The sequence below is a fragment of the Oryctolagus cuniculus genome, chromosome 11, assembly GCF_051225735.1.
Source record: "Oryctolagus cuniculus isolate XC-2025 breed Fujian yellow rabbit chromosome 11, ASM5122573v1, whole genome shotgun sequence".
Lineage (NCBI taxonomy): Eukaryota > Metazoa > Chordata > Mammalia > Lagomorpha > Leporidae > Oryctolagus > Oryctolagus cuniculus.
The window spans coordinates 22,600,428-22,627,231 of NC_142877.1; the positions used below are offsets into that span (position 1 = coordinate 22,600,428).

The 26,804-nt window shown below is 49.2% G+C and overlaps 2 protein-coding genes across 17 annotated transcripts in view; one reads left to right on the forward strand and one right to left on the reverse strand.

The window, feature by feature from the left end:
* Nucleotides 1–19,004, forward strand: part of CPNE1 (copine 1) — a 37,041-nt gene extending 18,037 nt beyond the window's left edge. For 11 of the 12 annotated variants that reach the window (XM_017341628.4, XM_070051330.2, XM_008255976.5 and 8 more), the window contains 15 exons: nucleotides 12,603–12,731; nucleotides 12,827–13,006; nucleotides 13,158–13,232; nucleotides 13,316–13,387; nucleotides 13,524–13,604; nucleotides 13,774–13,863; nucleotides 13,969–14,055; nucleotides 14,184–14,270; nucleotides 14,365–14,424; nucleotides 14,504–14,637; nucleotides 14,741–14,795; nucleotides 15,023–15,074; nucleotides 18,008–18,141; nucleotides 18,271–18,507; nucleotides 18,657–19,004. In XM_017341628.4, coding sequence (XP_017197117.1) covers nucleotides 12,603–12,731; nucleotides 12,827–13,006; nucleotides 13,158–13,232; nucleotides 13,316–13,387; nucleotides 13,524–13,604; nucleotides 13,774–13,863; nucleotides 13,969–14,055; nucleotides 14,184–14,270; nucleotides 14,365–14,424; nucleotides 14,504–14,637; nucleotides 14,741–14,795; nucleotides 15,023–15,074; nucleotides 18,008–18,141; nucleotides 18,271–18,507; nucleotides 18,657–18,797 — 1,614 coding nt within the window. In that variant the 3' untranslated portion in view covers nucleotides 18,798–19,004. Of the gene's footprint in view, nucleotides 1–12,602; nucleotides 12,732–12,826; nucleotides 13,007–13,157; nucleotides 13,233–13,315; nucleotides 13,388–13,523; nucleotides 13,605–13,773; nucleotides 13,864–13,968; nucleotides 14,056–14,183; nucleotides 14,271–14,364; nucleotides 14,425–14,503; nucleotides 14,638–14,740; nucleotides 14,796–15,022; nucleotides 15,075–18,007; nucleotides 18,142–18,270; nucleotides 18,508–18,656 lie in introns of those variants that run through there. The other variant, NM_001171493.1, reaches the window with a different exon arrangement.
* A 2,792-nt stretch (nucleotides 19,005–21,796) lies between these two features.
* SPAG4 (sperm associated antigen 4) lies at nucleotides 21,797–25,542 on the reverse strand. Of its 5 annotated transcripts, none has more exons than XM_051844905.3 (12): nucleotides 25,252–25,418; nucleotides 24,678–24,782; nucleotides 24,451–24,517; nucleotides 24,231–24,292; nucleotides 23,981–24,024; nucleotides 23,705–23,730; nucleotides 23,490–23,598; nucleotides 23,217–23,292; nucleotides 23,019–23,134; nucleotides 22,645–22,812; nucleotides 22,103–22,192; nucleotides 21,797–21,974 (listed from the first exon to the last, which is right to left on the reverse strand). In XM_051844905.3, exons 1-12 carry the CDS (start codon nucleotides 25,322–25,324, stop codon nucleotides 21,816–21,818), a joined length of 1,095 nt encoding a protein of 364 aa, XP_051700865.1. In that variant the 5' UTR covers nucleotides 25,325–25,418; the 3' UTR covers nucleotides 21,797–21,815. The 5 variants fall into 5 exon arrangements, with proteins under 5 accessions (XP_051700865.1, XP_089162940.1, XP_069907395.2 ...); NM_001171332.1 differs by having other exon boundaries at nucleotides 21,816–21,974; nucleotides 25,233–25,542; XM_089306814.1 differs by lacking the exons at nucleotides 22,645–22,812; nucleotides 25,252–25,418 and having other exon boundaries at nucleotides 24,678–25,000.
* Between the last annotated feature and the right edge of the window lie 1,262 nt (nucleotides 25,543–26,804).

A 26,804-nucleotide genomic window follows, 5' to 3' on the forward strand; every position in this document is an offset into this window, starting at 1 on the left:
TTTTATCTGTATAGTAGAAATCCGATAGATGACATTGACTTACGGCTAAATGTTCTGGAAAGTATTCTCTGATGGTGGCACAATTCTCTGATGCTGTAGTGACTTTTCGGGGAAAAACTTTGTTTTAACAACATAAGCAAATTCTTCTGTTGGTGCCTACTCATGTAAAAGTTACTCTTCACTGTGGTGGTGTGAGTTTATTCTTGGTGCTTTGGGCTATTTTGTGTCAGTTTCTAAAGCATCCTTGAGTATAACTCCTTTTCTGTATCAACATAACGATAACTAGCAAGCAGCCAAGGTGGTGTTTTCTACATACTGCTGTACTACTGAAAAGTCCAGAGAAATAAAAAGCTACCTGATGGGGACATTCCAGCTCCAGGTACAGGAGGACAGCAGCACTTGGGAGCAGAAAATCTTATTAATTATATCCCTTGGATTCTGACAGGAGACCCAGGGGCCTACATCTTACAAAAATGTTGAATGTTAGGGCATAGAGGCTCAGCAGAGCGGTGGATTTGGCAAACAGCTGTCACAGACATTGATGCTAATAGTTTCAAGTCATTGAGAGAAGGAGGTGACTATTTAAGGGAAAAAGAATAATGACCAGCAAGATAACACATGAGTAGTCAAGTGTTCACTCAGTTTTACTCATCCCAAGAGTGAGCTCTGCCATACACAGACTACCCCTATGTGCTTCATTTCTTGTCCATCCTGCTTGCTTGTTGGTGGCCAGGGCTAAGAATTGGTCTCACACTGAAGCCTCCTTACTGCTGTCTGTAGCTCTGTCCTAATGGGCAGTGGTAGTTCACACATGGCTCTTAACTGGTAAATAAGACCTGTCACCCATTTCTGCTTCATATCAAGTAATGACCCCAAAAATGGTGACAGCCATGTTGTGTTACCACTGTTAAGCAAAGTGGGAAAGGTACAAGAAGGATAAAATAGCATCAATTTAAGACTGGTTCTGATTTCCTCATTTTTCTTTTGTTCTGCTTAATGCCACCTTTCACCACGTCCCTCCACACTTTGGGTTGCAGTGGAGTAGTAGGGTGACACAATCTTCATAGAAAACCCTTTTGTGGTGTGGCCTGTGGGGCCAGGAGAGTCCCTCTCCTTCTGCAACTGCTACTTACTGAAGTAGATACTGCTCTGCTTCAGTGACCTTGGGACTGGGGGCATCTGTTACCTTCAAGCTTCTCTATGTGAAATGAATGTACAGTATAACTAGCTATATCCCATCCTAACCACTTTTTGACTAATGTGCACTAGCACTTCACAGTGGTAGAAGGAATCAAAATAAGATGTTGAGTTTTGGATTACACATTGCTTGATGGTACTAGGTACACTTGGGTACCACAGGAACCAGGTAAAGGCTTTCCTGGCCAAGTGTTAAGTAATGGACTGTGACACAGGAACAAGTGTAAAGCAGTCTGTAACTAGTATAGATTCCCTGTTGAAATATTTTATTTCTCTACTATAACATGCAAATTCAGAAAAGTGACATCCTAAGGTCTCCCAAGTATCCCAATTTGTTCTAGTGAAGGGTAGGCAGACTCTCGTTATGGTAAATAGGTAGGTGGTTCTTTTCCTGTGATCTCTAGTCTGCTGCATTGGTTCATTCACGTGGCTCCTTTTATGCCACAGGTCACTAAGCACTGGAGAATGGCACTGACGGTGCCTCCACCTGTGAGATGCTCAGGAGGATGGCTTAGTACTGTTGTCTCAGACCACCTATAGCAGGTAGAGAAGCATTAGAAGAACTGTACATTCCAGCATGGCAGGATGTAGCCAGAAGTCACCACCGCATTCTTGTTTCTTAGACTGTGATAATTCTACTTTATTTGCACTAATCTTGCTGTTTAAAACTTAGTCCTTTAATGAGATCATACAAAAGTGGAGCCCATCAGCTCCTGCCCTGCCCTGCCACTCAGAATAAGAACTGTAGTGCATGTGGAGTTATTTTCCATGTGTGTGTAAGACCAGTCATGGTGGAAGGCCACATGACGTTTGCTGCTCTTAAGGGCCAGATAGACCAGAATGGATTACAAGATGTGAGTTGTTACTAAAATGGGGGCTCATGAAATCACATTTTGAGAGAATTAGGTCATGGTTCTATCAGTTGCTGTGATCCAGGACAAGTAATTTCCTCCTCTAGACTAATACTTGCATAGCCATTCTATGTCTTTGTGGAAATTTGTAGCAAGTTTGTACCTTAAACTACAGAGAGGCCATGCGTGGAACTCAAACCTTTGGTCTGGCTGCTGCTTGGCTGCTTCTAGCGTGGTAGTGTCTCCACTGCATCCTGAGGAACACTTAGGGGAACAGTGTTTCTTTTCCTCTCAGGGGTTGTCAGTCGGGTCCTCTGGAGCAGGAAGACCAGAGGCATTCCTTCTGTGTGTCCTGTGAAGCAGCAAGGAGTTAGTGGTACTCTAAAAGGACTCAAAGCAATACTTAACACTTGTGAGCACTGAATGGAGGAACAGTACAATCATATTGAGCACTTAGTCTGTGCTGGGCAGGGCACACTTTACATGGTTGGTGTCAATCTTTACAATAACCCTGTAAAGTTGGCATTAAATTTTTAAAAAGATTTATTTGAGAGAGTTACAGAGAGAACTAGAGACAGAGAAGTCTTCCATCCACTGATTAACTCCCCAGATGGCCGCAGTGCCTGGAGTTTTGCCGATCCAAAGCCAGGATCCTGGTGCTGCTTAGTCTCCCATGCAGGTGCAGGGGTCCAAGCATTTGGGCCGCCATCTACTGCTTTCCCAGGCCGTGGCAGAGAGCTGGATCAGAAGAGGAGCAGCAGGAACTAGAGCCGGTGCCCAAATGGGATGCCAGCGCTTCAGGCCAGGGCTTTAACCCACTGTGCCACAGTGTCGGCCCCAGCATTATTATTTTATTACACCACTTTATAGATGGAGAAATCCAGACAAAGTAAAGCAGATTAAGTTAGCTTAAGGTCTCAGTAAGGCTTGCTAAACTTAGGTGCTCTCATGACTCCAGAGGTAGAGCGCTTCCCACAGTTATTCCTTGCCTCTCCCTGACATGGGAAAATGTGAGACCACTGGCAGCAGCCCGGTTCCTGCATCAAAGCATAACGTGGAGGGGTAGAAGTATCACCTGTTGGCAAGATTTCTCAGTCACCACGGTCAAGCTCATGATTAGAGTGGGAGTTGGCCTTAATTTTTAAGTAGGCAGGTGGAGACTATGTAAGTATGTTCAGAGTCTCCTTGCAAGGGAAATCCTGCCCACCACTACAGTCTTAACCTGCTTGAAAGCCATGTGTTTTTACATTGCTTCCCTCCCTGTACCCAATGCTGTCCTCAAATTCTTGAAGACTTGGGTACAGGTTGGATTTCTTTGACTTTGAATAAATCTTTGAGGCTGTTAGAGTTGGAACAATGGCTTCACGATGTTTTTGACCTTTCTGTAGTGCAGCAGGGTGGGAACCCAGCATCTGTCTGCCTTGCCCTCTTTTCCCACTTTTCACTAATAGTGTGCCTCTGGACATTGTAAGCTTTGTGGTGTTCCCATATCCTGTGGTGGTCAGGTTGCTTATGGATCTAAACCAAAATTATTGCTTAAAGTTTCATCTTATTGATGTAATTCGAATAACCCTTAGTCATAGATATGAGTAAAGAATGCATAGTTTTATAGTGAGGACTTGTATTTTTGGTTCAATTTGAGACCTACAAGGAATGTCCTTGGGGCTGCTGACTTAAAATTGGAGAATGTATAAGTTAAAGGGAGAAGCAGGGCTAAGAAAGTTTGCTGACCTTCTCTGTCACTCGAGGGGGTGGGGAGAGCAGTTCGTCTTTTCAGTCTACTGGGAAAGAGTATTCAATGGGTGGTGTTCCCTCCATTGGGAGCCTGTGGAGGATTTCCTGATTGGCTTTCAAGACTTGATCCAGCATCTGTGAGCTGCTCCCGCATGCCAAGGTAGGCAACAGGAAGGAGTGTGAGCTTGACTTTGGTTTGGTAAAGGAGTGTTTCTGCCACCCAGACACAGAGTCCTTTGTGTCTCCTTGCAGCCCCTCTATCGTTACCGAGGGAGAATAAAGGAAATAAGGCTGGCAGGCTGGCGTCCTTCCTGCTTACATTCTACAGTGTGGAAGGAGGCAGTGTTAACTCCTGAGCTTAAACATCTGATGGATGGATTTCAGTTCACCTGAATTGGATCCAGCATCTGGAGAAAAGACCTGTTCTTGGGTTTCTGAAGAGCAGATTTAGAATCTCCCGAAGGAGGGTAGGGGGTGCCGTGAAAAATGAAGGGCGTTACTGCTGAGCAGAGTGGGATTCTCCATGCAGAGTGGTCTGTTGGTAGAGTGGCCCATGGCAAAGGAAGCCCTGACGGAGCACTTGCCCGATTTCTAGTTTTAAACTTAATGAATGATACACATTTTCCGTGGCTCTTGTAAGCCATTCAGCCTGTTGAAGCACACTGCTGCAGGCTTCCCTGAGGTGTTTTAATTCCCATTCTGTGATCAGGTATAAGATGTGGGGCAGGAGATACTGAATCCTTGTTTTTTGCCGAAAAAAACTAAACTCGTCGTTTAATTGACGAGGAGCAGTGAAACTGACAGAATACAATGTATATAGTAAGGGGTGAGTCTAGTACCCCAGAATAAGTTGAGTGCTGTAGAAAGTATGAAAGGGGAGGCAGACGTGAGCTAGGCTTGAAGGCAAATATTAATAGCTAACACAACAGTTGCACACTACTAACCACCTCGTATATGCTATTTACATTAATTTTTGGAAATAGGTAATACTCTAGTTTACACCCGAGGTTTAGATTATTTTGGTGATGAGACATAGTTAGAACACTGGTCTGATGTAGTATCTTGATCGTGGCTAGGAAGGAATAAGGCCAGTGTTTGGAGTCTTATCCCTTCACTGCAGAACCCATTCTGCCCACTACATCAGATTGCTTTTGAATATAAAAGTGGAGGTTCCTTCAGCAGAGAAGGGTATAACTAATCCAAAGTTCTAGACTGCTGGGAGTCCCAAGTATTTGAGTTCTAGTCCACATTTCCCTTAACTGTATATGTGACCTCTTCCCCAGTTGCCTTGGATTGAGGGACATAGATGATCACTCACTTTCTTTTATTTCGGACAGTTATATTTTAAGTTATGAAAATGAAAAAAATTTATAAAGATCTACCTGAAAAAAGATCTTCCCATCCGCTTGTTCAACTCCCAAATGGCCCCCAACAACCAGGGCTGCACCAGGCCGGAGCCAGGAGCTTAATCCAGGTCTTCTGTGTAGGTACAGGGGCCCAAGCACTTGGACTATCTTCCACTGCTTTAAGAAGATTATTTATTTATTTATTTATTTATTTGAAAGGCAGAGAGATACACCAGAATGCTACCCCCATGAGTGTGGTTTTTAAGGGCCTGGGTGAATGTGCCCTTTCAAGATAAAAGGCTTGGAAAACATTGAGATTGGCTGTGGGGATAAACAAAAGAAATTCCAAGGGAAGTGGAGAGAAAAAGGCAGCTGTTTGATTTGCAGTTTTGGACTAGTTCGAAATGGAAAAGTGCAGTGATGGGCACATGGAGATAACAGCTTGCCTTTTGTGTTGGATTGTCCTAGAAAGCTCAGCTCTCCCTTGATGGCTTTTGCAGCAGGTCAGGGCTAGATTGAAGAGGATCCTTGGGTCATCACTTTCCTAGCCTTTGTACTAACGGAGTACCTGTTGTTTGCCAGTCACTGGAATGGAAACAAGGTGAATGTCCATACCCTTGTTGAATTTATAGTCTAGTAAGGAAATACATAATCACATCACACATTTTGATAAGATGTATGAGAAAATGAATGTTTGGTTGGGTTTGGGAAACATCTCTGACATCCACAGAGAACAAATCAGAGACTTAAAGTGGAGATGACAAGAGACCACTGCAGCCATCTGGGCAGGGTATCTGGTTCAGAGGACAGTACACAAAGCCAGACATCTCTTAGACAAACAGAGCAAGTGATGCTTCTTCCCATTTATTGATTCACTTAAGTTGATGCTTCATAGTTTCACACAAGTCTTGTCGTAAGAAGGTCATCAGTGCTGCTGGGTTATTTATAATGGCACTATACTATATGAGAAGTAAATGAGTTTGGTTTAAAGTATGTAACTGTGTAGGAAGGAGATAGAGGATAGAAGAGTGACTAGCAGTTTTAATTTCAAAAGATTTCTAAGGAGAGGTAGTCTTGGGGATGATTTTTAAAGGAGATAAAAAGGATTTGGAAGAGACTAATTCCATGGATTATAGATGATTTATAGAGAATATGGCTCACATGCTATAAAGTTGAACATTACAAATGTCAGGTTTTACATAAAGAATTCCTGATTCCATGAGACCAGGAGGTGGGTTGGTGTGTGTGTTGGCAGGGTTGGTGTAGTTACTGGAAAAGCTCTAACCTCTGTGAGTGGGAGCCAGGCCGCCCTAGGAAGGCGTCATGTCAGGAAGGGATGCAGCCCCGTGGGCTCCTGAGATGTGGGGCCAACAACAGCGTGGTTGAGGTTGGAGTTGGGTTCAAAGAGAAAACGGAAGATAGCATAGGGCCAGCTGCAAAGGAGGATGGTATAGTGATAATGACTAAGAATGTTCTAGTCCACCAGAAACAGGCCTAACACAGGAAGAATCTCCTGGCCCACTGCATAGATTTGGCCCAAATCAAAAGCCTTTTTCTGCAGGGTCTCAGAGAAGTCATGGAGTGAGGTGACGGCAGCTTCAGTTGCCTGCAGTCTCACCACTCTTAAGTCGTCATTGCCAGTGCTTCTGTGAGTCACAACAAAGTTTTACTGGAAGGAAGGCATATGCATCTGAAAAAAAAATGCATCATCCATGTTGATTCTCCAGTTGTTTCACCACATATCCATTCAACAATGTTTGATTTTTTTTTTTTTTTGGTGTATTTCAAAGCTGCAGGCATAGTTACAACGTGTCTTGAGTTCAGCATTTGTGTACGGTATTTTGCATTTTTGTAGAATTTACATGCAGTCAGATGTGAACAACTTAAGTATACCGTTAGATGGAATGTCGAGTGTACATGCATCCCTGTGACCCATGATCCTGGCACCATAAAGGTCTCAGTGAATGCCTGCACCTCCCCTGGCAGAGGGGAGGGCAACTGCTGTTCGGAGCCTTTCCATCATAGATTAGTTGTGCTTGTTCTGCAACCTCATGTACGTTACAAATATTAATAATTTATTTTTGTGGCTGAATTGATTTCATAGAAAACATCACAGTGTGTTTACCAGTCCTCATTAATGGACACCTGAGCTGTTTGAAGTTTTTGGTTATTATGAATAAAGCTGCTGTGAACATTATCGTACAAACTTCTGTGGACATAATATTTTCATTTCTTTAGGATAAGAATTTAGTTGTGGAGTTACTCTTGGGCTAGGTGTATGATTGGTTTTCTGATCAGCTGCCAGACTATTTTCCAGAGTGGTACAAACAACACTTGGACTAACAATGTGACAGAGTTGCACATCCTTGTCAGCCTTCGGCGTAGTCAGTCCTTAGACTTCCAGCCGTTGTGGTGGGTGTGGGGCAGTCTCTCGTCGTGGTCGGATTTGCATTTCCCTAATGATTAGTGCTGTGTATCACTTTGCTTATTCCTGATTCATAGGAAGCGTTGGTCATATATTTTGCCCATTTTAAAATTGACTCTCATTTGATACTGAGTTGTAGGAATCCTACATTTAAATTTTAACTCTCAATTGTACACAGGATAAGGAAGATTTATTGCTGGACATTTCATTTAAATAAAAAGCCTAAAGGTGTGAGTTGAACAAAAATACATTCATTGTTTGTTCAGTTATAGGTACCAACTATGTACTAAGCACTAGTACTAGTGATATACAGATGATACCCAGCCCTAGTTCCAAGGAACCCATAGTTTATGGGGCAGATAGACAAAAGTTAAAATTCTTATATTGAGGGTTCAACATTAAGTCACCAAATATTTACTGAGTACCTGCTATAGTGTAGTTACTGTTAGAAGTCCTGGAGGGAGATGTAGATAGGGACAAACCAGGCAAGGCTTCTCCCTGTGCACCTTATTTTCTTGACTGTTTATTGGCCCTGGGGCAGAGGCTCTGAGGTGGAGAATGTGCCTGCCTGTCTGGAGCGTATTGGCTGGACGACTTGGTAAGCAAAGGTCAGGGCTTTCAGCGCCTTGTAGACTGGTAAAACTTTGGATTTTATTTTGAGTGCTCTCCGAAGTCATTCCAGTGTTTTAAGAAGTGAAATGATATGACCTGCATTTTGTTTGGGTAATAACACAGAATTGTTTCAGCGGACTGACGAGGAAGCCATTGCAGTCATACAGAGGAGAAAATAAAAGCCTGCCTGGGAAAGGTGGGCAAGTGTTCGTAACGGAGTCGCATCCTACAGAACCTTGGATGAGAGAGACATCTGCTAGGCAGGACAGTTGGAGGTCTGTGTGTCACCAGAAATAACTTTGACTGTTTGGGTGGGTAAATGAATGGCAGGAGGTGTAGGGCAGGTGGCAGACTGAGAAAGGCTTTGAGGTTTAATTAGGGATGCAGTTACCATATTGCTTAGCTGCTGAATTCTGTGTAGCTGTGTCCTCTGGTAGTCTTACTAGGAAGTTTTGATTCTGCACCTAAGAGCCATGGGTAACCAAGCTTGAGTTTTAATTAAAGACTCTGGAAGCTGGCATCAAGAATGATGAGGTGGGGAGTGGGAAGTTAGTGTAGTGGTTAAAATACATCCTGCATTGGAGTGCCTAGCTTCAATTGCTTGCTGCAGCTTCCTGCTAATGCAGACCCTGGGAGGGAGCGGTGATGGCTCAAGTAATTGAGTTGCTGCAGTCCATGTGTGAGACCTGGATTGAGTTCCTGGCTCTTTGTATTGACCTGGCCCTGGCCCCGCCATTATAGGCATTTGAGGAGCAATGCTGACAAGATCTCTGTCCTTTGTCTCTATCTCACTTGCCTCTTGCCACTGATCCCTCCCTTGCACTGCCTTGTATTTGGTCGTTTTTGTTTTAAAATATGACCTGAGTGGACATTGTGGGACAGCAGATTAAGCTGCCACCCGAGATGCCCACATCCCACATTGCAGTGCTTGGTTTGAGTCCTGGCCACTCTGCACTTCCAATCCAACATCCTGTTAGTGTGCCTGGGAGGCAATGGATGAGGCCAGCCCAGGTGCTTGGGCTCATATGGGAGACTCAGAATTCTTAGGCTCCTGGCTTCAGCCTGGCTCAGTCCTGGCTGTTGTGGGCATTTGGGGATTGAACGAACAGACGGAGAGGAGCTTGCCCTCTTTCTGTCACTTTGCCTTTCATATATATATATATATATATATATATATATATATATATATAATGATTTATTTATTTGAAAGAGTTACACAAAGAGAGGAGAGGCAGAGAGAGAGGTCTTCCATCTGCTGGTTTACTCCCCAGTTGGCTGCAACGGCCAGACTCTGCTGATCTGAACTCAGGAGACTCCTCCGGGTCTCCCCTGCAGGTGCAGGGGACTTAAGCCATCTTGTACTGCATTCCCAGGCCAGTGCAGAGAGCTGGATCAGAAGTGGAGGATGCACATATGGGGTACCGACACTGCAGGCAGCAGATTTACCCTCTTCACCACAGCACCAGCCCCCATATATATATTTTTTTAATAGGATGACTGTGTGAAGTTGGCCTCGGAAATAGAAACCAGGGAAGAAGGCAAGAGAAAATAGATAGTTTGTTTAAAATGAAATGGAGCCTTTGGGCTTAGAGTGAATAGTCATGAGGACTTGATGTATGGATTGAGGCCAAAGCTAATGAGGCCCTTTAGAAATTACAAAGTAAAAGTATAAAATATTGATAGAATGCAAAAGTGTATATGATACATAAAAGTCAAACCGTCATGCCACTCCACAGTACCTAGTCACATTTATTTAGTGTTACCTTTCATTTTTCAGTGTATTCATGTATTCCTATTATATATGTTTACACACATGCAACTTAAAGTTAACAGTCACAGTCTTTACAGTTTTATTTTTTCAGAGTTCTTTTTTTTAAAAAAAATATTTATTTGAAAGGCAGAAATACAGAGAGAGAATCTTCCATCCACTGGTTCACTCCCCAGATGGCCACAACGGCCTGGAGCTTGGCCAGGTGGAAAAGCCAGGAACTAGGAGCCTCCTGAGGGTCTCCCAGATGGGCACAGGGATCCAAGCACTACACTTGGACCATCTGCTGCTTTCCCAGGCATGCCAGCAAGGAGCTGGATCGGAAATGGAGCAGCTGGGACTCAAAACTGGCACCCATATGGGATCCCAGCCCTGCAGGTGGAGGCCTAATCCTTTATGCCCCGGCACCAGTCCCTCTGTCTTGTGTTTTGGCTGTTACTCAGCATTCTGTTGTTTGAATATACCAGAATTAACTTAGTCACCACCCAACTGATCAGATCTCTAGGTAGCCTTCTCAGCAGTAATGAAATGAAATCCGTTTACATTTGTCTCTGCAGTGTGAAAACACTGCCTAAGAGAACGTGAGGTGGCAGGGGTGGAGTTCATTCAGAGTAGGACTTGGGGAAGCAGTGGTTCTGATCCCTTAGGGGCCTGTGTATTCTGTTCTGGCGCTTTCTCTGGGAAACCTACAGTGGAGTGATCCAGGTGGCCATGTGTCTGCAGGCCACATGCTAGGGGCAGGAGTCAGATGAAGGGGGTGGTTTCTACGCTATTTAACTGGGATTGTAAACTGCTCCAGGTATCAGAGGGATTCTCACGCGGACATGGGAGTAAGGCTTTCCTGTGGAGCGCTAGACCGGGGAAGAATTAAGTGAGGGGTGGAACTGAGAACTCCAGAGACATGGGTCTGTGAAGGTATGATTCCGTGGAGCTGGACTTGCAATGAAGATTATAGGGTGGTGCGCTTTGCCTCCTTGGAAATATTAAAGAGAGAGGGTGGCCATGAAGGGCAGTGTGTGAAACACATTCAGCCCTAAGAATCATTCCAGCTTTGGGTGCTGGCCACGTTCCTGATGGGGATCATGACAAGCTGGGATGGAGTGCTGTGCCTGGGTAGAGGCAGGATTGATTGAGGCCCAGTAGAGGGGAGGCTGAGGCTGGAAGCATCCCTAGGAATATTGCTGGTAAATCTGGCATGCCGAATGAAGCCCAGGGAGAAATCTGACTATATGCCCTTGTATGCTCTTCAGGTGTAAGGGCCAGGGCAAAAACAGGAATAGTGTAAGACTCCAAGGCTGATTGGTATGGTGGCTACAGGAGGAAGTGATCTTTGCAAGGTGTTTCCAGAAGAGGAAGTTGGTGAAGAACTTTGATACTACTTGGTTGTGGAGGCAAGAGTTAGAAGCTGGCTGGACTGGGAGCTGGGCCTAGACGTAGCCTGGTAGATTTCATTTAGCAAATATTTATTGTCCATGTGTTTGGGATGGAGCAATAAACAGATAAGTATTCCTCCCCTCACAGAGTTTTTACTTTAAAGTGGGAAAGACGAATTATGTAAATGTATTAGATATTGATAAATCATAAAGAAAATAAGCAAGAAATGGGTATGTGATACATCAGTGGCAGTAAGGTTGACATTATAGATTAGCTAGAAAAATAGAGATGATTTTGAAGAAACACCTGGAAGGTGAGAGGGAGCAGCAAGCCATGTGCATAATACGGGGTTTAGAACATTCCACGTATTTCAAAGGCTTTGGGATAAAAACAAGGTTGGCTTTTTGAGGAATGGCAACCCAGGTGAATGGATTGAAATAAACAAGAGCAAAGGTGTTAGCAGATGCAGTTAGGAAGATCTAGATCGTTCAAAAACGAGGTCATGGTATGGTTGAATTTTTTTTTTTTTTCTAAGTAATGGGAAATCAATAGAGTTCAAGCAGAGGTTTGACATGACTTGGGTTTTAACACAATTACTTTGGCTGCTGTGTTGAGCCTGTTGGTGAGGAGTTGGGGGAGTGAAGGTGGGACAGCATGGGATGAGGGAGACCAGTTCAGAAGGCCAATGCAACAAATGACAGTGGCTTGGACTGAGTAGTAACAGTGGAAATATTGAGGAGATGGATGTGAGCAAGTGATTAGAGGTTTGAGAATCAGTGGATGGGTTGCAGTTCTACTCCAAGATGGGCTTCAATGTTAGTGGGAAATCACTAGAGAAATAGACTTGTATGGGGGTGGTGTTTGGATCATGGTTGCATTTGGGGCAGTGTTGGAATTAGAACTTACATTAGGGTCTGACCTGGAACTAACAGGATCAGAGTGAGATGCGTTGGTCTTTGCAGAGATCAAGGTTGGAGTCTGGGTCTGGACAGCACTGTTAAGGGGTTAGGACTAGTTTTGGATCACAGTTGCAGCTGGAGGCTAGTATCTCATTTTGGTATTTTCCCAGCATACTCTTACTCTTTTGGATCAGCGTTGGTTATACCACTATCTTCTGTGGCATTGAGTTCTCCCTAGAGGGTGGAGGGGTATAACAAGGATAAGTCCTGTTCCTCCTAGAGGGTAGACACAGGCTCAGCCATGCCTAAACAGAGCCTGCTGGGCTTGCTGGGACCTGCAGTCAAGGGAGGGCAGAGAAGGGACCTTCAAGCTTGACCCAGTTCCTTTCCCTCCAGATGGCCCACTGTGTGACCTTGGTTCAGCTCTCCATTTCCTGTGACCACCTCATTGACAAGGACGTCGGCTCCAAGTCTGACCCACTCTGCGTCCTTTTTCAGGATGTGGGTGGGGGCAACTGGGCAGAGGTGAGGTGGACCATGGAAATTAAAATTGTAGAGGGAGGCTAGGATTGTGTTTTGGATGGAGGGCCTGTGTGGTGCTTACTGGCTTCTGCCCACAGCTTGGCCGGACTGAGAGAGTACGGAACTGCTCAAGCCCTGAGTTCTCCAAGACTCTGCAGCTTGAATACCATTTTGAGACAGTCCAGAAGCTACGCTTTGGAATCTATGACATAGACAACAAGACACCAGAGCTGGGAGATGATGACTTCCTAGGGGGAGCTGAGTGTTCCCTAGGACAGGTATGTAGGGCCAGGGTTGAGGCCCCCCCACCCCAAACCCAGCAGATTCTGGAAGAGCCCTGTCAGACAGCCTGGTCTGCCTGGAGGTGGAGAGTGCATCCAGCAAGACCCCGCTGCCAGAGATCTTAGCATCCCCCTTGCTTTTCTCCAGATCGTGTCGAGCCAGATGCTGTCTCTGCCGTTGATGATGAAGCCTGGAAAACCTGCTGGGCGGGGGACCATCACGGTAAGGAAGTCCCAGCGAGGGCTGGAGCAAGGGTTTCTACATCAGTGAAGAATTCATGAGGTGATGACAGCCTCCTCTCCTAGGTCTCAGCTCAGGAACTGAAAGACAGCCGTGTGGTCACCATGGAGGTGGCAGCCAGAAACCTAGACAAGAAGGTGTGTCTGGAAGGAGGTCCTGGGGACCCAAGAGCTAGGGGAGCTGGGGTGGTTGTGGGAGACAGGTGAGGACGGGGAGCTGGCATCGTACTTGTTTCTCCCTGAGTTGTAACTCGAGTGTCTGTGGCATTGGCAGGACTTCCTGGGGAAATCGGATCCATTCCTGGAGTTCTTCCGCCAGGGTGATGGGAAGTGGCACCTGACCTACAGATCAGAGGTGTGAGACCCCTGGGATTGGTGGGATGGGGTAGGAGAGGTTCTCCGGGGCCTTGTGACTGCAGGGTTTGGAATGCAGGTAGAAAAATACTGCAGGTGGGTAGGGAAGGGCTGGCAGATCCTCATACACCTGGCCAGAGCTCACAGGAAGCCTTGACCCTCACCCTCAGGTAATCAAGAACAACCTGAATCCTACGTGGAAGCGCTTCTCAGTTCCCCTTCAGCACTTCTGCGGTGGGGATCCCAGCACACCCCTCCAGGTAAGGAGGCTGTCTGCTGAGTAGACAGAGAAGGAAAGATAGCCCGAGGGACATGCTCTCACCTGCGTCTTCTGTGCATGCACCCACCCACACACCTTCTCTCAGGTGCGGTGTTCAGACTATGACAGTGATGGATCGCATGATCTCATCGGTGCCTTCTACACCAGCTTGTCTCAGCTACAGAATGTCCCGGTAAGGCCCAGCCCTGATCAGGGGTACTGAGCGGGCCTAGATGGCTGCAGCCCCGGGAAGGGAGGGCAGCTTGAGTCCTCGGCAGGTGCTCCGGAAGTTTCCTGCCCTAATTTTTCTTTCCTCTCTAGGCTGAGTTTGAATGCATCCACCCTGAGAAGCAGCAGAAGAAGAAAAGCTACAAGAACTCTGGAACTATCTGTGTCAAGATTTGCCAGGTGAGACGATAGCTCATGTGACCCAGGCTCTAAATCCTGGGTTCCTCGGCCCCAAACCGTCTCACCCCAGCCATGATCCTGGTTTTGTCTGCAGGTAGAAACAGAGTATTCCTTCCTGGACTATGTGATGGGAGGTTGTCAAATCAACTTCACTGTAAGTTGCGTTCCTAGGGGCAAGGGAGCAGGTTCAGGGCTCAAGGTGGCCGTCAGCTTACTTCCTGGCCTCCTCCCAGGTGGGCATAGACTTCACTGGCTCCAATGGAGACCCCTCCTCACCTGACTCCCTGCACTACCTGAGTCCCACAGGAGTCAATGAGTACCTGACAGCACTGTGGAGCGTGGGCAGCGTGGTTCAGGACTACGACTCGTGAGTAACTGGCTCTCGTGGCCACCCCACTCCCTGCAGATGCGGCAGCCTCTGGGCTCACAGTTCCCACAGTGCCTCTTCAAAACTCACTGTCTTCCCACAGGGACAAGCTGTTCCCAGCATTTGGATTTGGGGCCCAGGTGCCACCTGACTGGCAGGTCAGCTCTTTGTTCTCTCCCCAACTCTAGTTTTCAGTTTCAAGATCCTCATTTTGGGGAATGTAGTAAAATCACTTGCTGCCTGGTGCCCACCCTTAATGGGAAATACAGGGACAATGTCCTTGTAGAAGTGTGCACAGCAACTGCTCAGGGTGAAACTCCTGTAGGGTCTTGGTTCACACAACAGTGCCCCTTTGTACAAAGATCATTTTCCTCCTTGCCCTCAGGTCTCACATGAGTTTGCCTTGAACTTCAACCCCAGGAACCCCTATTGTGCAGGTAAGTTCCCCCATGCTGCAGTGTGAAGCAGGTCTGTCCACACCTAGAGGGACAGGCCCACATGGGCAAAGGAGAGTGGGGGCAGGCCCGCCTGCGTCGTCTAGACCAGTGGGTCTCAGAGCCAATCCTCTGGAGTCAGGCCTTCCTCATGCCTCTTGGTAACGGTGTGACTTGAGGTGAGTTACTTGGTCTCTATGTGCTTTGGTTTCATAATAAGACTAAATACTGTAGAATACCGAGTAGTCAAAGAGAGGGCATAGGAAGAGCCATACATTTGAAGCAGCGAACCTGGCTCACGTGAAGTGCTCTCCAAAATATGGTTGATGTTAACTTTGCAGGTGCTTACTTGAGAATCAGTGTAATCTTTGGTGCCTCCCTGCGGGGTTTTTGGGTCTGTTTGTTTTTAGACAGAGTTTCCCAAACCCTTTAATCAAAGACCAAACCTTGTGGCTCCCCATCACTCCCAGGTGGGCAACACGTTAAAGCATGGAAAATTTGACCTGACCTCATCTGACCTGGGTTTTTAAATTTAAACTTTTATTTTGACATAAAAAAAAGTTAGAAGAATAGTCATGGTGGTTCAGGTCATTGGAGTCCAGCGTTCTTAAAATCAAGGAGAGTCTCTTATGTAGTCACAGTACAATTCTCAAAATCAGAAAGTTAATATCAGTAAAGTACTGCTTCTCAATCCATAGCACTTATTCAGATTTTTGCCAGTTATCCTAATGGTCCTTATAGCAAAGAGAATCTCAGACCACACATTGCATTCATCAGGAAGATTGCTTCATAATACTGACATTTCTTTTTTTTTTTTTTTTTTGACAGGCAGAGTGGACAGTGAGAGAGACAGAGAGAAAGGTCTTCCTTTGCCGTTGGTTCACCCTCCAATGGCCGCCGCGGCTGGCGCGCTGCGGCCGGCGCACCGCGCTGATCCGATGGCAGGAGCCGGGAGCCAGGTGCTTTTCCTGGTCTCCCATGGGGTGCAGGGCCCAAGCACCTGGGCCATCCTCCACTGCACTCCCTGGCCACAGCAGAGGGCTGGCCTGGAAGAGGGGCAACCGGGACAGAATCCGGCGCCCCGACCGGGACTAGAACCCGGTGTGCCGGCGCCGCTAGGCGGAGGATTAGCCTAGTGAGCCGTGGCGCCGGCCCATAATACTGATATTTCTGAAGAGCACAGACCAGTGAACGTCTAGAACGACCCTCAGTTTGGGTGTGTCTCATTGTCATGATTGGACGCAGGTTTTATATGTGTGTGTGTTTGCCAGGAACAGCCACACAGTGATCCTGTGCGTTCTCAGTGCATCGTATCAGGAAGCACATGACACTCACTTGTCCTAATACTAATCGTATTAACTAACATTTGGTTAAGGTAGGTTTCCCAGCTGTAGAAAACCTGTCACTCCCTTTGTAATTAATAAGGTATCTTTTGGGAGGAATCTTGGAAATTATATAAATACCAGTTACCAACTTTCACCCTCTGGTCTTAGCATCACTGATTATCCTTGTCTGAATCATTTCTGATGACTGCCTAATGATTTTGTAAATCCTCCCTTAAGAGCTTTCTTTCTCCCTTAGTAATTAATCTGTATGATTACTTTATTGAATGGATTATATTAAATTGGCTATAATCTGATGTTCAAATTGTCCTAAATTTTTCCAGGGAATCCTCTTAGTATGTTTTTATTTTTATTTTTTTAAGATTTTTTATTTATTTGAAAGGCAGCATTACAAAGAGAAAGGAGGAAAGAAAGAGAGGTGGGGAGGGAGAGAGAGATATTTTCCATCTAGGGGTTCACTCCCCAAATGGCCACAGTGGCCAGGGCTGGGCCAGGCTGAAGCAAGGAGCGTCTTCCAGATCTCCCACATAGATGCAGGGACCCAAGCATATGGGCCACCTTTTGCTACTTTCACAGGCTCATTAGGGAGCTGGAGTAGAAGTGGAGCAGCTGGGTCTTGAATGGGTGCCCATATTGGATGCTGGTGTCATAGGCAGAGGCTTATTTGTTATGCCACAACACCAGCCCCTTAATAAAGGGTTTTGTTTTTTTTTAATCATATATTTGTTAGCTATTTGTCTTTCTTTTCAGAACTGTCAATTGAAGTCCTTTGCCTATTTTTCAATTGCATTTGTTCTTATTTTTGTTGTGTTTTTAAAGTTGCTGATGTATTTGGGATATTAATCCTTTTCAGATAGGTGATTTGCAAATATTTTTCCCATTCTGTAGGATGTCTCTTCACTATGTTGATCATTTCCTTTGCTGTTCAAAAGCTTCTGAGTTTGATACAGTCCCATTTGTTTAGTTTTGCTTTTGTTGCCTCTGTTTTGGTGGTCTTGTCCAAGAATTCATCCCCTACACCAAGGTCTTGGAGTGTTTCCTCTACATTTTCGTCCAACAGCTTCATAGTCTGAGGTCTTTTTTTTTCTTCTGATTTATTTATTTGAAAGAGTTACACAGAGAAAGGAGAGAGAGAGAGAGGTCTTCCATCTGTTGGTTCACTCCCCAGATGGCTGCAACAGCTAGAGCTGTGCCGAACTGAAGCCAGGAGCCAGTAGCTTCTTCCAGGTCTCCCCAACGGGTGCAGGGGCCCAAGCACTCAGGCCATACTCTACTGCTCTCCCAGGCCATAGCAGAGAGCTGGATTGAAAGTGGAGCAGCCGGGACTTAAACCAGCGCCCATATGGAATGCCGGCACAGCAGGCAGTGGCTTTACCCGCTATGCCACAGTGCCAGCCCCTTAATACAGGTTTTAATTCAGACTATTATTTAGGGCAAATTCTTTTAAAAGCTTTACTCTTATATAGGGTTAAACACCATCGAATGAAATGCATCTAGATTCCCAAGTGATTTGGGCAATGACGGGATGATTTCAAGATTGGCCTGGTCTTGAGAGGTCTGGGGTTTTACCATGTCTTTTGCCCTTCTTTGCAGGCATCCAGGGCATTGTGGATGCCTACCGCCAAGCTCTGCCCCAAGTTCGTCTTTATGGCCCCACCAACTTTGCACCTATCATCAACCACGTGGCCAGGTTTGCAGCCCAGGCTGCACATCAGGGGACCGCCTCGGTGAGGGTCATCTACAACAGTAGCAATGGGGTGGTCAGGGGCTCCCCTGGGAACGTCTGTTAATGGAAACGTGCAGCTGGGGTGTGGGAGGGAGGTTCTGCCTCAGTACATGAATGGCCTTGCCCCCAGCAATACTTCGTGCTGTTGCTGCTGACCGATGGTGCTGTAACAGATGTGGAAGCCACACGTGAGGCTGTGGTGCGTGCCTCCAACCTGCCCATGTCAGTGATCATTGTGGGCGTGGGCAATGCTGACTTCGAGGCCATGGAGCAGCTGGACGCGGACGGTGGGCCCCTGCGGACGCACTTTGGAGAGGCAGCTGCCCGTGACATAGTGCAGTTTGTGCCCTACCGCCGATTCCAGAATGTGAGTGGGGGCGGGTGGATCTGGGAGTTTAGCTGGCGCGACCTGAGGGCAGAGGGGTTGAGGCGCGGTGGGGACTTGCAGGGTCGGGTGCTGGGCTTTGTACCCTCTCTGTTGTGGGGCTTCTGACCTTGCCCTTCTTTTCCTGGCAGGCCCCGCGGGAGGCGCTGGCGCAGACTGTGCTTGCGGAAGTGCCCACACAACTCGTCTCCTACTTCAAGGCCCAGGGTTGGCCCCCATTCAAGCCACTTCCACCCCCAGCAAAGAGCCCTGCACAGCCCCCCCAGGCTTAGGTTTCCTTGGAGGGCAGATGTGACCAGTCATCAGCTCTGTGTCCCTGAACACAGTCCCGCACACTTTGTATTTGACACTTTTGTACTTGCTGCGCTAGTGCGCTCTTGCACTTTATATTTGATACTTTTATACTTGCTATGCCGCTGCTGCTCTTTGCTGCCTCCTTGCCCCAGTACCCCTTGTCTAATAAAGACCATTGGAGACCACGGCTTTGCCCCCAGTCTGTGTGTGTTTGGGCTGGGAGGCTTTGTTGGCCATGTTGACGGGTATAACAGCACCACCACTCAAAGTGATTGGGTATTCCTGGCCAGTATCTATTCATTCTAGAGACAAGGCTCACTACTTTTGAAAGTACAGTTTGAGTGTCAGGCAGACACCCAGCTTTCCCTCTCACAGGGTGGAGGTGAGTGGGGAACACAAACAGGTTGGAAAGTGCTAGGCCTGATAAGGGGCTGCACAATACTAGGGATGAGTTCTAAGGTATAGCAAGGGCTGTGTTAGCTCTCTTGCAGTAGACAGCATGGTGGTTCCGATCCTACAGTAATAGCTATTTTTTTTTCTTTTACTACAGAATGTGTATATTCACTGTATAAAAATATTAACATATGGAAAAAAAAGATTCATGCAAAATCACATGTCCCAGAAAAACATAATTTAGCACATATTTATAGTCTGTATTTTAGCATACTTTAAAATTGTTTTTCTAATTTTAAAATGATAGTACAAAATTTTAAGTAATCCTGCAAATTAGAAAATAGAACAGGTAAGGGCCCCTGATTTTCCTATGTCTGACAAAATTTTTTTCTAAAAGATATTATTTTATATTTGCTGTATTTTTTTTTAATTTATTTATTTACTTGAAAGAGTTACACAGAAAAGGAGAGGCAGAGAAAGAGAGAGAGAGGTCTTCCATCCACTGGTTTACTCCCCAGTTTGCCAACGAGGCCAGGTACAGGGGCCCAGGCACTTGGGCCATCTTCCACTGCTTCCCTAGGCCATGGCAGAGAGCTGGATCAGAAGTGGAGCAGCTGGGACTAGAACTGGCGCCCCTGTAGGATGTCGGCACTGCAGGTGGCAGCTTTACCTGCTACACCACAGCGCTGGCCCCCATATATTTGCTGTATTCTGAGCGTCTTATCCATCAGAATGTACTGCCTCAGCTTGTTCTTTTTAATGATCATAAATTCCCTTGTTTGAGTGTACCATACTTTATCTAGCTAGTCCCTTACTCATGGAGACTTGAGTCCCTTCTAGTTTTGTTGTTACAGTGCTGTAATGGATATACTTGTATGTTTAAGTTTGTGTACTTAAATATGTGTATTTCTAAAGGATTTGTTCCTAGAAGTAGAAATACTAGATGAAAAAATTTACTGTCGCTAGTGCTGTGGCATAGCGGATTCTGCCTGCAGTGCCAGAATCCCATGTGGGTGCCAGTTCAAGTCCCAGCTGTTCCACTTCCTATCCAGCTCTATGTGGGCGCCTGCACCCATATAGGAGACCCGGAAGAAGCTCCTGGCTTTGGATCGGCCCAGTTCTGGACGTTTGGGGAGTGAACCAGTGGATGGAAGACCTCTCTCTCTCTCTGCCTCTCTGTAACTCTGCCTTTCAAATAAATAAATAAATATTTTTTAAAAATTACTTAAGGGGCTGGCATTGTGGCACAGCAGGTAAACCTGCTGCCTGTGGCACCAACATCCCATGTGGCTCCAGTTTGTGTTCCTTTGATATAGAACTGCATGCTAACATTCATGTCATAAATTAGCATTGTGAGTGTTACCTTTGGGGACATCTATGTTACAGTCTTAGAAAACGCTATTTGGATAGTCTTAGAAAAGAAATTGCTGTAATTTAGCAGTATAAAAAGGCAGGAATTTTAGTCTGGCAATTAAAACACCAATTAGGATACCCACATCCCGCCTTGAAGTACCTGGATTCAATCCTCATTCTAGCTGCCTAATCCAGACCTTGGGAGGAAGTGGTGATGGCTCAAGTAACTGAGTTTGCCATCCACATGGGAGACCTGGGCTGAGATTTGGTCTCCTGGCTTTGGTCCCCTGCCCCTTCCAGGGAACTGAGGGGATAGCAGATGGGATTTGGTTCTACTTCTGTGTCCTCTCAAAATGTTTTCAAAGGTATAAAACGTTTAAAGGCTTTTTGGTTCCTATTTTAAAAGTGCCCTCCAGAAAAGCAGTATTCATTTCTGTAACTTAGGCTTTGAGAGCATTTGGTAGGATTTTTCCCTTTGTTTTTAAATTACAAAAATAATAACCATCAAATTTAAATGGATGGATAAATGCTGTACCCTCACATGTGTACTAGACACTCCGTTTCACTTCCTAGATGTGTGACCACTTAATTGTCTGTTTTTCCAACACATGAACACACTGGGAAACCATTATGTGTGGTGGTTTGCTTATGCTGGTCCCCCTTTTCTTCCCTTAGGTAAAACCCTCTAATCCTTTTGATTTGCCTGTCTCCATATTTCTTCCAATTCTACTTTTGACCCTTGTCCTGAAGAGTTCTTGGGTCTGTCCTTTGTCCTTGAACATCTTCCTTCCCCTGTCAGGCTCCTTGAGGGCAGGGACTGGTGAGCACTGGGTCACCTACACCAAGCCTAGCACAGATTCAAGCACTGGAGGCTCATAAAGACAACCTGAGTGGGGCCCCCAGGCCTGCCTCAGCCCTAACTCAGGCTTCCTAGGAAGGCTCATGTGCCCTTTGCCTGAAAAGTAGGCCAACTTCCCCTTCACCTGCACCTAGCAGGTGTTGGAGACTTTCCCAGACATTGGAAGTAAGAATTTAGGAGTGCAGGTGTGACTTCCAGCTGCCTGGCAGCTCTGCAGAGGGCAGACCTGGGTCCCACTCCAGTGCTGCTCTTCACCAGCTGTGTGTCTGTGAGCACGTTTCTAGCCCTGAGCAGTTTTGCTGTGGGGTGATAGAGTTAAATTTAAGCCAGAGACAGCTCTGGGCACCGATCCAGCTTCCTCCAGCACAGAGCTCAATTCTGTCAGCATGTTTTAATGGGGCCCCCCGGTGACCCCTGTGGCACTGTCCCCTGCCCCCTCCGAGGTTCGCACACCGTGGGCACGGACTCGGTACAAGCAGGTGAACCGTGGGTGGCCCCAGTTGCTCAGAATCTGGATCTTCACCTTGGGAAAGGCGGCGGGGGGTTCATTCTGGGGAGACAAACGGGTAAGACCTGTTCTCAAGGGCACCCCTCCTCCCCATCATCCACCACTGCCCGCTCCCTTAGCAGCTCACGTGCCCCGCCCCCGCCCCCGCCCCCACCCCCAGACAAGCACACCTGCAGGTGGAACGTCTGAATCTCAGATTTCTTCACATCAAAGGTGAATTTCCCCAAGAAAACTTCAGTCTCATCGTCGACCTGAAGGCCCTGGTGGGTGGAGGATGAGCGGGGCCAGTGAGGCACAGGTGGAGGGTCGTGTGTGTGCCCTCCTGTGCTTTGACGGTAAGAGGTGTGGGCGCTAAGGAACCAGGTTCTAAATTTTGGTCTGGCCAAGCTATGAGACCTTACGCATATAATGTCCCTTTATGAGCATTACTTTGCTCTTCTGTGAAGACTATTAGAATTACTCGATAGGACAGTATGTGGTTGCAGAATGCTGCTGGCTGCAGTGGCTGGCACAGAGGAAACCCTCGGTCAGTCATAACTAATATTTGTATACGGTTACGATCGTTTATAACCCTCAGCTGCCCGGAGACACAAGGAGTATCTCCATTTCATAGGCGAAGGCTCGGACACGGGCACCAATTGTCACAATCACCTGTCGCTCTCTAAGTAAGGCGCCCACCCTTCCGCACCGTCCTGGCCCTAGCCCCACTCACAAAGACTGCGAAGTCTCGGGGGGCGCTGTTGGCTCCCCCAGTGTGCGCCACGCTGGGCGGTGGATGCTGCAGGGTGATGTCGCTCAGCTGCACACGACCTGGCAGCCGGATCACCACCTGGCCCTGGTCGCCCTCGAAAGCCCAGCAATTCCCAGGGAACACGTCTGGCTGCAGGTGGGCGGGCAGGTGCGCAGAGCCGGCAGACAGAGAGAGGGGCCACTCGCCGAGGACCTCAACTCGGCCCCGCCTTCAGCCCGGGCCCCCGCCCCGCCAGGTCCCGCCCATCGCCACGCCCCCGGCCCGCCGGGTCCCGCCTCCAGGAGTCGGTCAGGTTTCTTTCCCCGGGGTCCGCCGGGACCCTGAGCTAGGCCCACCTCCAGGATGACGGTGGGCGGCCGCGCGTAGTTCCAGAAGCTGAAGCGCTTCCAGAAGTAGGCAGTGTTCGCGTCCTCGTAGTCTTGGGACGTCTTCTCCAGATCGATCGAGGCTCCTGGAGCGAGGAGCAGTAACCTTACCGACGGCGGCGGAAGGGCCGCGGCCGGCGGGCGAGCAGGTCTGCGCGTGGCGCTTACCCACGGAGCTCAGCGCGTAGTCGGGCTTCCGCACAAAGTCCTCGTTCAGCCTCTGGAACACCAGCTTGGCCACTCTCTGGAAGGCGAGAGGGCGGGGCGGGCGGGGTTCTCGGGGCGCTCCCATGTGGGCAGGGGGAGAAGCCCCCCCCCTCCGTCGGGGCTCTGCATGGAGGCAGAGCTGGAGCCCCCAGGCCCCGGGAGCGGGGATCCCATAGGGGGTTCCCGGGTGCAGCGGGCCGAGCCGCGAGGCCCGCAGGCACCGATGGGGCTCACCTCGCTGTTGGCTGAGCGAACGCTGGACACCTCCTTGTGCAGTCTGTCCAGCTCGGCCTGGAGCTGCTGCAGCTGCTGCCCCTGGGAGCGCACGCGCTCGTGGTACTCACTGCAGGCGGGAAGGCGGCGCCCGGCGGTTGGCTCCCTGTCCCTGTGAGTCCCCCCAAAGCCCCTTGGAGCCCCGTTAGCTTCCCACCCTAGGTGCCCTCCTTCACCTTAGAGTCAGCATCTCCTTAGGTTCCTGTGGGCGGAGGGGGACAAAACACGGCTCCGCTCAGCTCGCTGTCGCCTGGGGGCAACCAGGCTCCAGAAGCTTCCTCTTGGGGGACCATGCCTCTCCCCTGACCGCCCAGCATCAGGGCCGCAGAGCACTTCTGGGCAAAACCCCTCGGCAGGCAGCATCCAGCCGTTCCTGGCCCTGCCCGGCCCCCAGCTCAGCCCTCCACCCTGCAGGTCGGAGCTTGCAGCCCCCCAGGACAGGCCCGACTCACGTTCTCCAGGGGAGGGACCAGGTACAGGAGCCCCCACCAGAGCACTGGAGACGGAAGGAGGGGTCTCAGGCAGGGGCGAAGGGAAGGGAAGGGGTTTCCCCGGCTGAGGGTCAGGGACGAGGCGTGGGGTGGAGGCCGGGGAGGGTGGGGGGCTCAGGGAACCCCGCGGCCTGTGGGAAGTGGGAGAAAGCGGGCAAGATTCGGCTCCAAAGCATCCAGGGCGGGGCCCCGGGATTCCCACGCCCCTCACCTGCCAGGAAGAAGCCCAGCAGGGAGACAGCCGTGAGCAGGAAGCGGATGGAGCAGACCTCCCTGAGGAACCGGAGGCGGGCTGAACTCCAGACCCCGGCAACCCCGCAGCCCCCACCCCAGGGTCCTAGACCCAGCTCCAGCCACGCGACTCAACCAGGTCGGAATCGGCTAGGCCTCAGCCGGGTCCGGCCCTGCCGCGGCCCGCCCCGCCCTCTGACCTGTACACACTGACCAGCGCGTCTCCCGTCAGGGACAGCAGCAGGCTCAACACCTGGAAGAGCAGGCCTGGAGGAGGGGAAGGGGCTCAGGCCGGGCCGGGGGCCGGGAGGGGGCAGGGAGGGGGCTGGGCTGACGGATGAGCTGAGGCTCGGGGAAGGGGCTGGGAACCGAGTCCGGGGAGGGAGGGCCGCACGGTCAGAGGGCACTGGGCTGGCCTGGGCCGTACTCAGGAAGCTCTTGGACACCGGCCGGGGCGGCATCTCCTGCCTCAGGTCCAGGGTCGAGAGAAGGTCGAGCTGCTCTTCAGGGACTACGGGAGCCCCAGCCGGTTCTGCGGGAGCCCAGGGGCTCCATTGGGGCCTTGCGCACCTCAGGCCCATTCGTCCCCCGGCCCCCAGCCCAGAAGCCAGAAGGCCGGGCAGCCTCACACGGGCTCTGGTCCCGCGGCACCCCCACCCCAGTACGCTGGGCATTCTGCGGCCCCGCCCCTCAGGGGAGTGCCGTGGAGTTGGTCACGCCCCCAAACGAATGCTCCGCCCTCAGACTGAGGTACTGGGGCGCCTCCATTTCCCCAGGAGCCATTCGGGCTCACTCGCTGAGGCCACGCCTCCCAGGGGCTGTCCAATCCCAGGGTTTCCCCGCCCTTCCCAGAACGGTCCTTCACACGGAGGCGCCGACCCCAGGGGGGCGTCCTCGCAAAATGCCCTCCCTCAGCGCACCACGCCCCGCCCAGTAGGCCCGGCTCCTCCCGCCACTCACCCGGGTTCGACCCCGCCCGCACCCGAGGCCCCGCCCCTCACGGTTGCCGCGCCACAGGCTGTCTGCCCATTGTGGCTCCGAGGCGCAGGCTTCGGCCGAGAGCTTCCTGCCCATGTGGCTCCTCCGGGCACTCCTGCGCTCAGGGCGGGCTCACCGCAGCTCGAGCCCCGGGCTCTTCTGCCCTCGAGCTCCCCGGGCCCCGACCCAGCTGACCGGTGCCCGCGGCTGTTCCCCGAGATGGCGCTCTCTGAGCTATTACTGTTGTCGCTGTAGAAGTTGGGCTTGTGCTTGTGTGGGGATGCGGCCGAGCCCGGGCGGGGGCTCCGCCGCATCCTGACCGGGACGCCGAAGTCGCCGCCGCAGCAGCCAAGGCCCTTGGCCCCCCGCCCTCAGCAGCTGACCTTGCGTGCAGCCGGCGGGCCCTGAGGCCCGACCCAGCACTCTCGCCCGCGTCTGAACCAGGCTGCCAACGTCATAGAGGAGCCCAACGGCTCCTGACCGCGCGTCACAGAGCTGGTCGTGACGTCACCGGGAGCCATGGCAGTCACTTCCTGACGTCTGAAGCAAGCAATGACATCACAGCACGTCCCTAAAAATTGCACCCAGAATTTCTGTCCCCTTCTTCTGCGTCTTTCTCTTCAGCACCTGTCGCTAACACGTCATGTATTTTACTTATTTTGTTACCGGTCATGCCTAGAACACGAACTTTATTAGGGGAGGGACGATTATTTTGTTCACTAGTGTATCTGAGTAGGTCTGGGTGGGTGCTCAGACGTTTGTCGGTGAACGAATGTTAAGAAGGAGCAGCAATACCCAGGGCCCTTAGAGATATTTCATTTATCTATTTATCTGAAAGAGTGACACAGAGAGGGAGACACAGAGAGAGAACTGAGATCTTCCATCCTCTGGTTCACTCCCCCCAACGGCCCCAATGGCTGAAGCCATGTTAAGGTCTAGAACGCCACCGCCCGAGGGACGACTCCAAAAGACTTCTCTCATGCAAATTGCAAAGGGTTTTTTTATTTTTCCAGCATGCTGGGGCTCTCTGATCAGACCAGAACAGAGCAGCCCTGAGGAACTACAGCATAGGGTTTATAAAGGCAAAAACCGCAAAATCGGAAGGGGGGGGGATGCACGGTTGCTATACATGGTTGCTAAGATCAAAAAGAGTACATAGTTACTGGGGTCAACATAACCTAAGACCTAGGTGAAATTAATATCATAATCTTGACAATACCAGTTACAATCATACAATTATCATTTATGATCTTGACATTAATCCAAATTATATGTAAGACATAGACAAATCACATTTTTATCATTAACCCAGGTGCGACCTTTTTACTTTCAAGCTTGAGCAATCATGCTAGGGGGTTTCTGTGCTCTGCCAAGGGTGATGTAGTGCACTGCTATTGTCTGACTATTTGAGATCATAGTTTCAGACCAGAGTCTCACGGTGGGGGGGTTACTTTCCCAGAATGCAGTCTCAAGTGCTCCAAAATGGAGTCCCTACTGTCAAGGTGCTACTTCAGCCAGGAGCCTGGAACTCCATCTTGGTAACCCGCTGTGCCACCACGCTGGCCCCCCGGGCACC